The sequence below is a fragment of the Cricetulus griseus genome, chromosome 6, assembly GCF_003668045.3.
Source record: "Cricetulus griseus strain 17A/GY chromosome 6, alternate assembly CriGri-PICRH-1.0, whole genome shotgun sequence".
Classification (NCBI taxonomy): Eukaryota; Metazoa; Chordata; class Mammalia; order Rodentia; family Cricetidae; genus Cricetulus; species Cricetulus griseus.
The window spans coordinates 150,143,301-150,159,671 of NC_048599.1; the positions used below are offsets into that span (position 1 = coordinate 150,143,301).

Sequence of the window (16,371 nt, forward strand, 5' to 3'; positions counted from 1 at the left end):
CTCTAGCCCCCAGCTTTCAATTCTTTGGTGTGCTTTCTATACAGTCACACAAAAGACTGCTTGCAAAAGGAGTACCTTTCTAGTGCTGAAAAATGCTTCTATGATAGGACCATGATTCAAGGAATTAACTAAATTTACCTGTTCTTCCTCCTAAGGCTAATCATAAGAGAATGACAGAGATAAATCACTGTGCTCACCCTCAGCTATTGTACTGATACAGTCTATGATCATAATATAAACCTGATTCTGAATTTTGTGAATTTCAAAGAGCCATGTCTAGGACCACCGAACTGCAAACCTAAATTTTTTTGTTTGTTGTGGCTTTGGAGGCTGCCCTGAAACTATCTCTTGTAGACCAGGCTGGTCTTGAACTCACCGCCTTCCTCTGCCTCCAGAGTGCTGGGACTAAAGGTGTGTGCCACCACTGCCCAGCTGCAAACCTACATTTGATCCCTAGAATACACACACAAAGGACAGAACTAACTAAACTCCTACAAGTTGTCCTCTAATACCCACAAGCATATTGTGGCATGCACACCTCCCTACCTACACAATTAATGTTTTGTTTTGTTTTTTTTTTAAAGGAAAATCTAATTCCCTGGCTTTGATAAATATCATGTACTTATTTTATTTGACAACAAAGTAATAGTTGAATATATATGAATACTTATTTTAAGGTATAAGGGAAAAATACAAGAAAAGGTCCATATTGTCGGGGATAATATTAGTTAGTGGGTAAAAAATAAGCTTCATCACTTACGTAATAACATACTTTGTTAGTGAGCCCCATGACCCTTTAAAATTCCTAAAACCAGGAGGTAATTCTAGATCATCTCATAAATGTTAAATATAAATTACCATTTGACCCTTTTGGCATCATAGCAAAGTTAAGGTCAATACACAGTAGACACACTCATGTTTTATTTCTCTAACAACTTTTACCATGTCCCAGAATATTTCATGCCAGTTTGGGAACACAGGAAATTCCAGCACCCAGGAGGCACAGACGGGAAAATTTGGAATTCAAAGTCATCACCACCTACATATTGAATTTGAGACTAACCTGAACTATAAGACACTGTCTCAAAGAAATAGACACTAACTAGAAATGAGGGTATTGTGGAGAAGGTTCAATAGGTTAAGCAGCATACTGAGTTTAGCTCCATAACACCCATGTAAAAGTCCAAGCATGGTGGTGTGGCATGTATCCATGACCGCATTACTGGGGAAATGGGAGACAGATGGATCTCTAGAAACTTGCTCCAGGATCAGTGAGAAACCCTGTCTCAAAAATAGTAATCATAATAATGTGAGCAGCAAACAGAGGACACCCAACTGTCCTCCAAGTGCATGCATAGTCATGTGAGTGCAGGTGTGTGGGTTCAAGTGCACACCTGCACAAACATACAGGAACATATACCCAGGATGAAGGAAGGGAGTGAGGGAGGGGGGTAAAGGACAGAAAGGAGGGAGAAAAATGAAGGGGAGAGGAGGAAGAGAACGGGATGAAGGAGAGAATGGGAAGAAAGGAGAAAGGAAAGAGGAAGAAGGGAAGAGGAGGAAAGGAAAGAGAAGGGAAGAGAGGAGGGAGGGGATGGGAGAAAGGGAGGGAAAGGGTAGGGTAGAGGAGGAGGGAAGGAGAGGAAAGAGGAAGCAGGGGAGAGGGGAAGAAACAAGCTGGCCTCTGTGATGCTTGACCTTGAATGATAGTTGACCTTCATTGTCAACTTGAAGGATTTTGTATCGCCTAGGTGACAAACCTCTGGGCATGTCTAAGAGGACATTTCCAGAAGGCTTTAACTGAGAAAATAACCCTTAATGTGGGCAGCACCATCCCATGGGCTGAGGGCCCAAACTCAATAAATGTACAAAGAGCACTAAGCACCAGCATTCATGTCTCCTTCGTGAATGCAGACATAAATATGATTGCCTCACACTCTTGCTGCAAATGCAGATCTGCTCTAGCATGAAAGATTTTAGTTTGCTGAGAGAACAAGTTTTGAAAGATTTTAGTTCACAAAGAGAAAAAGTTTCCCACAGGCCTTGGCCCAGGACAAGGAAGTTGGCCCCAACCCCGGGCACATCCTATGGTTTAGACGGGGGCAATCGCCAAGACAACCCTCTTTGGGTCACACCTGGCTGGCCAACAGACAATCAAGGACTTTCCAGGGTACGTTCTGTGGTTTTTCCTTTGTAGAAAAGCAGGTCACACCTGGGTAACCACTCTAACATGAGATCATACTTTGTAATCAATCACTTTGTGCCCCTTGCCTGTATGCTGATCTGCGTTTTTTTCCTATATAAGGAACTTGCACCCCATGCTGGGGTGTGCAGCTTTCTCGATATTGCTGACACCCGAATGTGTATTCGTTCAATAAACCCGCTTGCTTTTGCAGCTCTTGGTCTGGTTTCTGAGTCTCAGAGGCTCCTCGGGATCCTGAGGCCCTTAGGGGTCTGGGGTCTCTCATACCCTAAAACTGTGAGCAAAAATAAACACATCCCTCAATAAGTTTCTTTTGTTACAGCAATGAAAAAAGTAAGTAAAGTAGCTTCTTTGAATAAATTGTGAAAACTAACATTTTTAAACATTTTTGCCTGGTATACTAGAGCACACCTTTAATTCCAGCACCCAGGAGGCTTAGGAAAATGGATCTCTGTGAGTTCAAGGCCAGCCTGGTCTACCAATGAGTTCCAGCACAGCCACTGATACACAGAGAGATCTTGTCTCAAAAAAGGAAGGAAGGAAATGAGGGAGCAAGGGAGGCAGGGAAGAAGGCAGAGAGAGGGGGAGGGGTGATAATTTTGAATATATAGTTGCATATGTACAAAAATCCAACAATGTTTGCTGCTGGTTTCACTGGAGGATGGAGAAATGAGCAAGGGGGTCTGTTTTTAACAAAATTTCAGCAGTTATTAAATGGATAAATGTGGCCATCAAACAGTACTAGCAAATGAAAAAGAAAATGTCACAAGACATAATAGCATTCTTATAATTGTTAAGGAGATACAATCTGAGGGCCATTCAAAAAAAAACATCAAAGATACCTTAAATTAAACTGGGCAGTGGTGGCTCAGGCCTTTAATCCCAGTACTCAGAATGCAGAGTAGTCGGATCTCTGTGAGTTCAAGGCCAGACTAGTCTACAGAGAGAGTTCCAGGGCAGCCTCCAAAGCTACACAGAGAAACCCTGTCTCGAAAAACAAACATAAACAAGCAAACAAACAAAAACAACCCAAAAGACCCCAAGAAACAAAGATACCTTAAGTTAAACACTTGTAAGTGCATAGTCACACACTTTTCTTACCAACAAACACTAGATAACATTTAAAACTTACTGGTGCCTGGATCAAGTTCTGCCAATTCATCCTGACAGAAACCTAAAGAGAAAATGGGGGGAGAAGAAGATTATTACTTTCTATTTTTTAGTTACTCCAAGCTGATTCTAAATATTAAAAATCAAAATTTCATATAATGTGGAAGGATTCAGACTTCAGGCTAGGGTGTATGACTCAGTTCTTGGCTAGGATGAGCAAAATACTGGGTTCAATTTCCAGTAATCCTCTCACATCCCAAATTAGACTCAAAAATTAGTTTTCATTTAAATCCTACTTCTAACAATTACCTACTGTAAAAAACCCCCTCAGGGTTTCCATTTCATCACCTTAATACAGAGATGGAGATAAGAGCATGTACCAGAGTTGTAACAGGAGTAGGAGTTTAGCACATTCCTTATCACATAGTAGGGGCTCAATAAACAACAGCACAGTAAGTATAAATAACAACGCCAATGTCCACTGGAATAAAAACTCAGAGGAAAATTAACATTCATTTAATACTTTTTTACGGTATCAATTATGTCCCAAAAGAAAGAAGGAAACAAGCAAACAAACAACAGGAAATTAACAATAAATACCATACAAACTGAATTTACTTAAGATTAACAAAGATTACAGAGCTGGAGATACAGCTCAGTTTTTTTTTTTCCATTCATTTATTTAGCTCATAAATAAAGTCACGCACAATTATGATACATAATACAGTATGTTCACAATGGCATGGCTAAATTAAACCAATTAACATGTTATATCACACATATTCATCATTTTTGTTTCGAGAACACTTAAAGTATACAATCTCACAACTTTTAAAATATAGCATATTGTTATCAACCATATTTATCATGCTCTCAGTAGACCTCAAGACTTCACAGAGTCCATGCCTCTTGTCCAACTGCAGTTTTAAATCCTTAAACCAATCGTTTCCCCATTGTTAAAAGACCCACATTGAAGCCTAATAGCCACAATTCTGCTCTCTGTTCCCATAAGTTCATCATTTCTAGGTTACACATAAAATTGAAATTGTGTGACACTTGTCTTCCAGGGTGTCACTTAATTTTTTTTTTTTTTTTGGCAAGCATAAGTTTACTACTTACTAAAGATGAAGTCAAATTTGCATGCACAGGTGAGCACTCACTGAAACACCTTGGATTCATCACATAGTTGGGTTTCAATTAACACATATATAGACCAATATATATAGACCAATAATGGCAATATGTTATGCATCAATAGCAGCAACAGCTTTTCCAGGTTCTGCAGTCATTTGAACAAAATTGTAGAGACATCCAGCACACTCCATTTAAAAAAAAAACAAAAAACAAAAACAAAAAAACAAACAACAACAACAAAAAGAAAAGTAAAAACAAAATCCCAGAAAACAGCACAGTTCTGTTACTCTTGTGGTACTTGGCACCACTTTTTTTTAAATTAGCTTCTCGGTCATCATCTGGGAGGAAACCATTCTGAGCAACATCATTAAAAACAGCTCTGATAAAGCATGGTCACTATATGTATCATAAAGCAGGTCCACATATGAGTGAGTACATATCATGTTTGTCTTTTTGTGATTGGGTTACCTCGCTCAGAATGGATTCTTTGATTTCCATCCATTTTCCTGCAAATTTCAAGATTCCATTGTTTTTTTTTTTTTCTGCTGAGTAGTACTCCATTGTGTAAATGTACCACAATTTCTCTATCCATTCTTCAGTTGAGGGGCAGCTAGGCTGCTTCCAGTTTCTGGCTATTACAAATAATGCTGCTATGAACATGGTTGAACATATGTCCTTGTTATATGAATGTGATATAGCTTAGATTTAAGAGAGCTTGCTTAGCATAAATTATGTCCTCTGTTTGATCCCTGGCATTAAATAATCTGGACACAGTACAGTCCTACAATCCCAGCACTCAATAGTTACACAAGAGGCCAGATGTTCAAGGTTATCCTTGACAACATAGCAAGTACAAGGTCAGCCTGGGATACATGGGACCCAGTCTCCAAACAAAAAAAAAAAAACCTTCATAAGACATTACCTACACACACATGAAACCAATTTCTTCATTATTAAGTATGTTTAAGCTATGCTTGCTCATAAGACAGTGTGCTTAGCAAACACAAAACCCTGGATTCAATCCCAGAACCAACAAAATAAGTGTTCGAATAAACAAAGGACATTTCATACCCAGTGTTTGTCTGCTTGATGTGTAACTAATATCCTGTAGAGAAAAATTAAGCATATTAAGTGTCAAACACATTAAGTGTCTATATACATTTGAAAGTTACTTTTTTCTACAATGACTACCTTTCTCCTCATTATCTTCTACTCATCCTTAAATACTTCCTCAGGAAAGTGTTCTCTGGTATCCTTAACTCTTATCCCTCATATTCAAGATCAAACCTACAGTTAAAATTATCTGTAACACTTGTGGCTGTTTTTTCACTGTCCTTATAACAAAATTATTTTTTCAATGTGTCACTATACTGTTAGGTTGTTTCACAGGTAGGAGGGCCTGTTCTGTTTTGTTCATGTATATCCCTTTACCTTTTACAACCTCAACACAGTTGAACTGTGTTTTAAGCTGGTCAATTAGCATCAGCTGTAGCACAGTAAGAATAAATACAGAAATAATGGAGCAAAATTAAGATTAAAATATGCAAAAGCCTCATGTCATCAAAATTATACAACTCAAGCCAAGCCAGCAACTAAGAACAGCAATATGGAACAAGGATTCATAGAGCAAGTGAACTGCTTAAAAGCTCTAGGTAGATGTGGTGGGTCCACTGGCAATCCCTGTACTCAGGAGACTAAAGCGGAAGGATCAACACCAGTTCAAGGCCAACCTGGTCTCCCTTACTCCCCCATTCCCCACCTCAAGAGCCCAAGGCCAGTCTGGGCTTTATAGTGAGTCCCTAGCTACACCACCCACCAAACATGCTGTATCATCCTTTCTTAACACCACACCTCCCTCTCTCTTAAAAACAAAATAACTAAATCAAAATCTACCTCAAATAACTATGAAAAATGGAAAACAGAATAGATTTCTACATATTTGTGAAAGGGCAAAGGAATGATTTTAATGCCCTTTTTCACAAATGTAGGGACTGTTTTACCCAGTGAAAGTGCTCCTATCCCTGACCTTCTATGGAAGGGACTCAAGCACAGGATGATCTAAACAAATGCAAGAAGCTGTGGCTCCCAGGCTAGGGGAGGAAAGGCATAGGAACCAGAAGATCTAAGTATAGCTTGTACAGTGTAGAAGGTTTTCAGGAGAAGAATGAGTATCAAACAGAATTCTGAAGCCACTCAAAGTAGTAGCCTAATGTAAAGATGTATATCTCACCTTGGGGGTAGGATTTCAACATAACATTGGAGGAACACAAACATTCAGACCTTAGCACTGGACAATGAAGAAATAACCCTTTCTTTCTTTCTTTCTTTCTTTCTTTCTTTCTTTCTATTCCTTTCCTTTCCTTTCCTTTCTCCTTCCCTTCCCTTCCCTTTCCTTTCTTGTTCAACACAGTGCTGAAAGTACAATCATGTGGTACTATGTCTGGTGGCTGCTGGTGGCTGCTGCTGCTGCTGCTGCTGCTGCTGCTGCTGCTGCTGCTGCTATTTTCTATGCCTGTTGTTCTCCCCTCGCCCCTTTTAAAACAGCCTCTCAGCCCATTCTGACCTGGAGCTCTATGGATCTCAGGCTGGCTAGAACTTTATCTTCTTGCTACAGACTCTTCAATGCAGAGATTGCAGCTATGCACCACAACTCGCAACTGGATTTTTAATTTTACCCTTAATGAATTTAAATAGCTTCCTGAAATTGGTATGGTGGCACATACCTCTAATACTAGAACTCTAATTCCAGTATTTGAGAGAAAGGCAAGTGATTTTCAAGTTTGAGATCAGCTTGAATCTCATAGTGAGACCCCAACTCAAAAAATTTATTGAGTGTGATGATGCACAGCTTTTCTTCCCAGTATTTGGGAGGCAGATCTCTGTGAGTTCAAGGCTAGGCTGGTCTATATATCTAGTACCAGGACAGCCAAGACATCTAGTGAAACCGTATCTCATCAAATCAAACCAAAGCAAACCTCTGCCTCCTTTTAGTTCATCAGTTACTAGTCACATCCCTAGTACTCAGTAATCACATGTGCCTGTGGCTACTATATTGGGTACTATAGCTGCATATGTAGCATAACTTTTTTTTTTTAATGTATGCTTGACTGCACTAGGGTTTTTAAAGTTGAAAATAAGGAACCTGCTATTTTCTCCTACAAGTTACTATTCTGACAGTTGCTTCATTGTAGGGCAATGTTATTTGCTTCTTTAATCTTTTAGAGAAGGAGTTCTTAGCAACCCTGTCTGGGACATGACTGTGTTCTGAGGTTTTCAGGAGTGAAAGTCTTTTTCATGACTGAACAAAGAATACAGTTTCAAGGCCGGGCGTTGGTGGCGCACGCCTTTAGTCCCAGCACTCGGGAGGCAGAGGCAAGGTGGATCTCTGTGAGTTCGAGACCAGCCTGGTCTACAAGAGCTAGTTCCAGGACAGCCTCCAAAAAAAAAAAAAAATACAGTTTCATTGAGGGAAAATGAATAAACTCATAATTAGTCGAGACAAGGCAGACAATAAAGCAGACCTGAGCTGGTTGGTCCAGAAAGTATTAGCAAGTGACTCCTGTATTTCAGTGAGAGTCTTATAAATAATAATAATATTTCATCTTTTTTATTTGTGTTTTTGAGAGGGTTTCTCTGTGCAATAGCCCAGGCTGTCCTGGAACTTGCTTTGTAGACCAGGCTGTCCTTGAAACTCAGCTCCTCTTATCTGCCTCTCAAGTGCTGTAATTAAAGGCGTGACCCAGCTAGAGATTATCAATACAAGTCCTTTTTTTAAAAAAAATACTTTATTAACTTTATTTTATGTGCATTGGTGTAAGGATTCCAGATCCCCTGGAACTGGAGTTACAGACAGCTGTGAGCTGCCAGGTGGGTGCTGGGAATAGAACCCAGGTTCTCTAGAAGATCAGCTAGTGCTCTTAACCACTGAGCCATCTCTGCAGCCCCTATCAGTACAAGTCTTGAGTAAAGTGTTTTTGGGTTCTTGGCTAGAGAGATGGCTTCGTGTTTAAGAGCACTTGCTGCTCTTTGAGTAGATCTGAGTTTGGTTCCTAGAACCATGTTGAGTGCTAAACAGCTACCTATCTATAACTGGAGTTCCATATGATTCTGATGATTTCTTCTGGCCTCTGTAGGCATCTACATATAGACACACATGTACATAAAAGTTTTAAAACTAAGGATTTTGAGAAGTTCTGAAAAATACCTTTTGAACCTCAGATTCTAGTGGGCCTCATGATGTGGTGTGTATAGTAAGCACAGGAACCTTGGGGAACATTAAGAGGGAGGGCCACAGAGCTAACTAGAGCAATCTCAAGACTTTTTTGAGATTTATTTATTATTATTTATTTTATGTATATATGAGGGTCCGGATGTGGGCAACATGTGCATGCCTGGTGCCTGAAGAGGCCAGAAGAGGTTTTGGTGTTGGATCCCCTGGGACTGTGGTAGTTGCAATTGACGTGTGTGCTGGGAACTAAATCAAGGTTTTTGTTTTGTTTTGTTTTTTTCGAGACAGGGTTTCTCTGTAGCTTTGGAGCCTATCCTGGCACTCGCTCTGGAGACCAAGCTGGCCTCGAACTCACAGAGATCCGCCTGCCTCTGCCTCCCAAGTGCTGGGATTAAAGGTGTGCACCACCAACGCCCGGCCCTTTTTTTCTTAATTTTTTTGAAGTAGCCTTTTATTTATTAGTTCAAATTAGAAACAAGCTTGCTTCATATGTCAATCCCTTCTTCCTCTCCCTCTCCCTCCCCCCAACCCATCAGCTCCCCACATCATCCCCCCTCTGCTCCCCAGAGAGGGTAAGGCCCTCCATGGGGGTTCCTCCAAAGTCTGTCACATCATCCTGGGCAGGGCCTAGGCCCTCCCTCATGTGTCCAGGCTGAGAGAGCATCCCTCCATGTGGGGATGGGCTCTCAAGTCCCTTCTTACACCAGGGATAAATACTGATCCACTACCAGAGGCCCCATAGAGTGCCGAGGCCTCCTCACTGACATCCACATTCAGGGGTCTAGATCAGTCCTGTACTGGCCTCCCAGGCATCAGTTTGGGATCCATGCGCTGCCCCTTGTTCAGGTCAGCTGTTTCTGTGGGTTTCACCAGCCTGGTCCTGACCCCTTTCTTCTTCATTCCTCCCTCTCTGCAACTAGGTGCCTGACCATCCTGCCTCCAATTCCCAAATGCTGGAATTACAGGTATTTGAGACCTTGCCTAGTTTATGCCGTATCGGGGATTAAAACTGTGATTTATGGGGCCAGCCAGCCTATTCTCATTAGTGCATTCCAGGCCAATGAGAGACCCTATCTCAAAAACAATGCGGACACCATCCAGAGGAATGACACCCAAGAGTGACCTCTGGCCTCTACATGAATGTGTGCACATGTACGTGCAAAGTCACACAGAGATTCAAAACTAATTTAAAAAATTAAAACATTTTGCCTGGTGGTGGTTGCTGACACCTAATCCCAGCACTTGGGAGGCATAGGCAGGCAGATCTCTGAGTTCGAGGCCAGCATGGTCTACCAGGAGTTCTAGGGCAGCCAGGGCTACACAGAGAAACACTGTCTTGAAAAAAATGAAAAAAAAAAGTTTTAAAAACAAGAGACAACATAACTGGGACAGTATACATTAGTAAGTGAGAATATTTTTTTATTTCCTGTGTGCTTACGCAGGTTCATGTGTGTATGTGCATATATGCCTGTCAGAATTCAGGTCATCAGATTGGTAACAAGAGATGTCACCCACAGAGCCATCTCACTATCCCTATTTATTGTTAAAACTTTTAAACTTTATTACTTTGTTAGTGTGGTGTGTGTGTGTGTGTGTGTGTGTGTGTGTGTGTGTGTGTGTGTGTGTGTACATGCACAATGTATGTAGAGGTCAGACAACAACTCTGTGGAGCCAGTTTTCTCCTTCCACCTTTACGTACATTCCAGGAACCGAACTCAGATCCTCAGGCTTACACAGAAAGAACTATTTACTCATAAGTCATCTCGCTAGCTCCAGAACAGATTTTAATTCTGACACTATTACTTATAAATTGTATTGGTTTAGAAAGCGACTTCACCACTGTAATCCAGTATCTTCCATCTGTGGATTGCTGTAAAGATATCATGATATGAAGCACTCAAGGCAGTGAAAATACTTAACAGCTACAATCAGTACTGGTGAGAAAAGAGAAGAGGCAATCAGAAACATGGGGACTCAGGGAAGACGATGGCATTGACCAAACAAAACTGAGGAACAAAATTCAGAGAATATGGCATATGAAAGCAATAAACAGAAGAGAATGCAGGGTTATATCATAAAGATCTTTATTTAACTACCATATATGAGAAGTGGGGCTGTTACCCTGTAAGTCACTAAAAATACAAGTATATATGTAAGAAGTCAGTCAATGCCAGCCTAAATGTACCTCAATATAGTGAGTTCTAATATATCAATCAGAAAATTCAAAATACATGGGAGTTTTTTTTTTTAAAAAAAAAAAAAAGAGCTTTCATCTGAGTAGTGTACACCTTTAATCCCAGCACTCGGGAGGTAGAGGCAGACCAGCCTGGTCTACAGAGCGAATTTTCCAGGAAAGGCTCCAAAGCTACACAGAGAAACCCTGTCTCGGGAAAAAAAAAAAAAAAAACACAAAAACAAACAAACAAAACAAAAAAAAAAAAAAAAAAAGAAAGAAAAAAAAAAGAAAGAAAAAAAAAAAGAGCTTTCTTGGGGAAATCTACAAATAAACGCACAGCTCCTGAAATTCTAGGAAAACAGTCCCACTTTGAGGGCCTCCCAACAACTCTACCTGTCTTCTAGTTTCCCTCTGGTATGATGAATGACTTGGGCAGAGGCTGGGAAGAAAAGCAGTTGGACCACAGCCCACCGTATAGTCATGTGTGGCAGATTTAAGGACCACTTTCCTTTGGATTGGCTGTGTGTGTGAAATTTACATCTCCCTCTTCTTGCTTTTCTAGTCGGCAAGTAAGGTGTCACTTCAGCCATTAGCTTTTTTTTTTTCACAGGCAACCTGAAAAGCCATATTTCAGTAATAATGAAAAACACTTTTGAATGCAGGGATATAGCACTTCATGTCCACATAAACGGCAGCTGGTAGAGCTTCAAGTAATAAGCCTTCTCTACCTTAACAAATGTCAAGGTCATTATTTTAAAATTGCAACAACAAAAATGCCCATTTCCTAATGTCATTTCGTTTTCTTTAATGTGACATCTTTAATGTGACATCTAAGGAGTTGAACACACACACACATGCATGCACAAGGGGAGTGTAGGGGTCATACTTGGGTTTTTGATTATATAACTTATTATCTTACATATTATCTGTTAGGTGTAAATGCAGTTTATGATGAGTGCCTGAATTTCTACAGAAACATTAATAACATCATCCATGTGATCAACTGACATCACCTTTCATATTTTTCAGGCTTCTAGCTTTGTAATTATAACCTTGAAAGCAAACTAAAGATGAAAAAGTCCAATCAAGATCACAGCATTTCAATTAAAATACTAAAAAGCAAAAAGCAATACACATCTTCAAGGTTATGGCTACAAATTCTGAAAGGAAACAGTCTAGGACACAATTGGTCTTATGAGTCAAAGGCCATTAGTGTTTCTATGGACAAACAGTACAAGTATTTCTCCAAGAATGGCATGTCCTGATGAGCCTCTGACTAGCATTTCTGGTTCTTTGGAGGAACAAGGATTGGCAGATCTTTATTCAGCTTGGAGGTCAAAGAAATTTCAAAATGCATACATAAAAAAGGTATAAAATAATTTGCCAGATGCCACTGATTTCATTTTTAGTTATGCTGGGGAATTGGTTTGATGCTTTATAAGATAAATAATACTTGGTAAATAATTCTTACCAAGTAGCTACTGCTATCTCTGTTTCACACATTTAAATAGATTAGTACACAGCACTACACAAAATGAGCCACAAAAGTCAAACAAGACAATTCATAAGGCTAGAGATATACAACTCAGTGGTGGAGATCCAGAGGCACTAGGTTTAATGATCACCAGCACTAGAAGTATTGCAGAATATTATTTTAAGGTGTGTTACATTTGTTTATGCTCTGGAGTATTTGTTAACAATGTAAAGATGTGTGGCTTTTGTTTATGCTGCATTTGTTTAACTCTGAAGCTGTGTTACTTTGCCTGTCTAAAACACCTGATGGCTTAAGAGCTGAACAGCAGCTGGTAAAATGATGGGTGGGGCTGGCAGGCAGAGAGAATAAATAGGAGAAACCTGGAATCACAACAGAACAAGGAGGGGAGGATGTCAGGGGCCAACAATTCAGCTACACAGCCAGCCACAAAGTTAAGAGTCAAAAGATATACACAAGTAAGAAGAGGAAAATGTCCAGAGACAAAAGGTAGTCGGAATAATTAAAGTTAAGAAAAGCAGGCAAGAAATTAAGCCAACCTAGGGTCAGGCATTTATAAGTAATAAAACTCCATGTGTGATTTATTTGTGAGCTAGATTGTGAGCCCACAAAAGAGCAAAGAGGGTATGGGATCCCCTGGAACTCTAGTTATAGACAGTTGTGAGCTACTTGTGGGTGCTGGGAATTGAACCTGGGTTCTCTGGAAGAGCAGCCAGTGCTCTTAATCACTGATCCATCTCTCCAACCCCCCCAAAAAAAATTTCTAAATACACATACTCCCTTTGCCAGTAAATGGATATGTAGCATAATTTCAAAGAACAAATTATGACATTCCTACAAAGTGGAGAGATGGCTAGCTGTTAAGAAGAGAGTTAAGAGAGTTAAGAGAGATGGCTAACCTGACATCAGTTCCCAGCACCCCACTGTGGTTTACAACCATCTTTACATCCAGGTTCCAGGGAATTCAATTCCCTCATCTGACCTATGTGGGCATCAGGCACACAACCTAGTCCACATACATATATATTCAGGCAAAACACTCATACATAAAACAAAATTAACTTTAAAAAAAAGAAAAAAGGAAATACCTACTACTTCATGATTGAGACCATTTACAAGCCATTTCCTTCTGAAAGAGTGGTAGTAAATTGGTCCCAGGAGGAACTGGGATGAGAAAAAGAGGTATTTTCCTCCATTAGTGAAAGACTAACTGATGGGGAAAATGTCTTACAGACCAAAGAATCTGACCATGGCCAGAGAGCTCTAGAGGTTACTTCAGAAAGTGTTCCATATTAACCTCAACAGATGGCTTGATGGAACAGCAAAAGCCAGATCTTTAAGGGGAAAAAATTACTGAGGAGAGCTGCAACTAAAGAAATTAGCCGTAAAGCACACCCAGAGCCAATCAACAAAGGGCAAGCCCTCCAAGCCTGGAGCCACACCAATCCTGAGCCTGTGCGTACCCCTAGACACTCCCCTTAAGCTGCCCTACAAGATCTCTATGCAGACGGTTCGATTGCTAGACATCAGCCATGGCAGGTGGGTGAAAGACCCGAGCTAACATGGGGTTAGCTCATTAAACAACAATGAAGCCTCATGCTGTTTGCATCAAAAAAAAAAAAAAGAAAAGAAAAGAAAGAAAAGAAAAGAAAAAAAAGAAATTACCCAAAACAGAAAAATGGATCTCTTTCTTATTCCCTTTGAGAATCTCATTTTGCCAGGCACAATGGCACACATCTTTAATCTCAGCATTTGAGAGACTGAGAACTTCTAGGAATTCAGAGTAGCCCAATTTCAACTGGGCAATCATGGCCCACGCCTTTAATCCCAGTACTCAGGAGGCAGATACAGATGGATCTCTGTGAGTTTGAGGCCAGCCTCATCTACAGAGCAAATTCCAGGACAGACTCCAAAGGTACAGAGAAACCTTGTCTTCAGAAAAAAAAAAAAAAAAAAAAAAAAAGAGTAGCCCAATTTTTTTTTTTGTTTGTTTGTTTTGTTTTGTTTTTCAAGACAGGGTTTCTCTGTAGCTTTGGAGGCTGTCCTGGAACTAGCTCTTGTAGACCAGCCTGGTCTCGAACTCACAGAGATCCTCCTGCCTCTGCCTCCCGAGGAATAGCCTGATTTCTATATCAAGTTTGAGGCCAGTTTGTGTTATACAGTAGGTTCAATCCCAGCCTGAGCTACATGAAACTTTATCTCAAAAGGAAAAAAAAATTATATAAAAGTATAGTATGGAAGCCTGATGATCCTAGAAATCAACGCCAAGAACAGGAATAATAAAGACCATAGGACAAAATTGGAAGCCCCCTAAAAATTCAACCATAGGGAATGCTTATATTCTAGTTTATAGAGAATTTTGTGAATGTTACATATGTGTCAGTGTTGGTTGAGCCTGGATGTGGTGATACACACTCCAATCCCAGACCATAGAAGGAGAGGGCAAGATCAGGAATTCAAAGCCAGCCTCAGCTACATAGCAAATGCAATGTAAGTGTAGACTACCTGAGCCCCAATTTCAAAGCAAAACTAACAAAACACAAAACTATTCTCAGAAGAATGAACTCACAGCTAGCTATCCAATATACAAGAAAATTCACATTAGGATGGCAAAAGTATCAAATTAGTAAGGGACGTATAAACAAGAATTAAAATGTATACTACATTCTGTCAAATTCAAGATATCAAACCAAGACTGTTTTCTTTTTGGAACATGTTTTTCCTATACTCTCCCCACCCAGATTCCAGATACCACCTATTTCCATCCTCCAAGCCAAAAATGCTCAGAGCAACTCCAGTCCCAGAGGTTCCAATGCCCCAATTCCAATGCACTCCCAATCCACTGGCAGTGCAAACATAATGGACATACACACATGCTGGCAAAGTACTTGTACACATAAAGTAATTTTTTTAAACCATAAAATCCTGAGGCTCAACAGTTATGATTACTTACTGCTCTTGCAAACGACCTGGGTTAAGTTCCCAGCACCCACATGCTCGCTGATTACTATTTGTACCTCCAGTTCCAGGGTATCTGATTAATCTTCTGACTTCTATGGGCTCCTATACACAACAGTGCACAGACATATACTCAGGCTTACACAGATTGACATAAAATTAAATATGTATATATTTTTAAATCATAAAATCCTAAAACAGGTGTGGTGGCATATGCCTTTAATTCCAGCTCTCAGTAGGTACAGTCAAGTGTATTTCTGTGACACTGAGGGCAGCATGAGCTACATAGCAAGTTTCAGAATAGCCAGGGCAACTTAATACAGATGCTGTCTGAAAAAAAAGAAAACAAAAACTAACAAAAATTCATAAAATCCTAAAGCCACTTTGCTACTCTTCCAAATTCCCATTCTAATCGATCTAGTCACTCAAAATGCATTTCCAGTCAAATCTGAAATCTATACCTACTCCAAAAGCCTCCTAATCCTAGACTATTAAAATTGCTCTTCCTCGGCAGGGTAGTGGCAAGTGCCTTGAATCCCAGAACTCAGGAGGCAGAAGCAGGCAGTTCTCTAAGTTTGAGGCCAGCACAGTCTAAGTTCCAGAATAGCCAGGGCTACACAGAGAAAACCTGTCTCAAAAAACATAATATAATGATAATAATAAAATTGTTCTCCCTGCCTGTGGTGGCTAGAGTCAATGGAGAGGTAGGAAGCTAAATTGAGAAAATACCTTGATAAAATGAGGCTAAGGGCAGGCCTGTAGGGTATTTTAATTAGTGATTGAGAGGGGAGAGCCCAGTCCATTGTGGGTGGGGGAGATGCATCCATGGGCTGGGTCCTGGGTTCTATTAAGAAAACAGGCTGAGCAAGTTATGAGGAGCAAGCTAGTAAGCACCATTCCATGGCCTCTATATCAGCCTCTGTACCAGGTTCCAGCCCTATTTGAATTCCTGTTCTGACTTCCTTTGTTGATGAACAGTGATATGGAAGTGTAAACCACATAAACCCTTTCTCTCCAAATTGCTTTTTGTCATGGTGTTCCATTACAGTAATAGGAACCCTGACTAAGAC

The 16,371-nt window shown here is 40.2% G+C and overlaps 1 protein-coding gene across 1 annotated transcript in view; it reads right to left on the reverse strand.

The window, feature by feature from the left end:
• Nr6a1 (nuclear receptor subfamily 6 group A member 1) overlaps window positions 1–16,371 on the reverse strand; it is a 193,691-nt gene that overhangs the window by 151,717 nt on the left and 25,603 nt on the right. Inside the window, 1 exon segment of the mRNA XM_027423649.2 lies at window positions 3,336–3,377. Within this exon segment, the coding sequence (XP_027279450.1) occupies window positions 3,336–3,377 (42 nt within the window).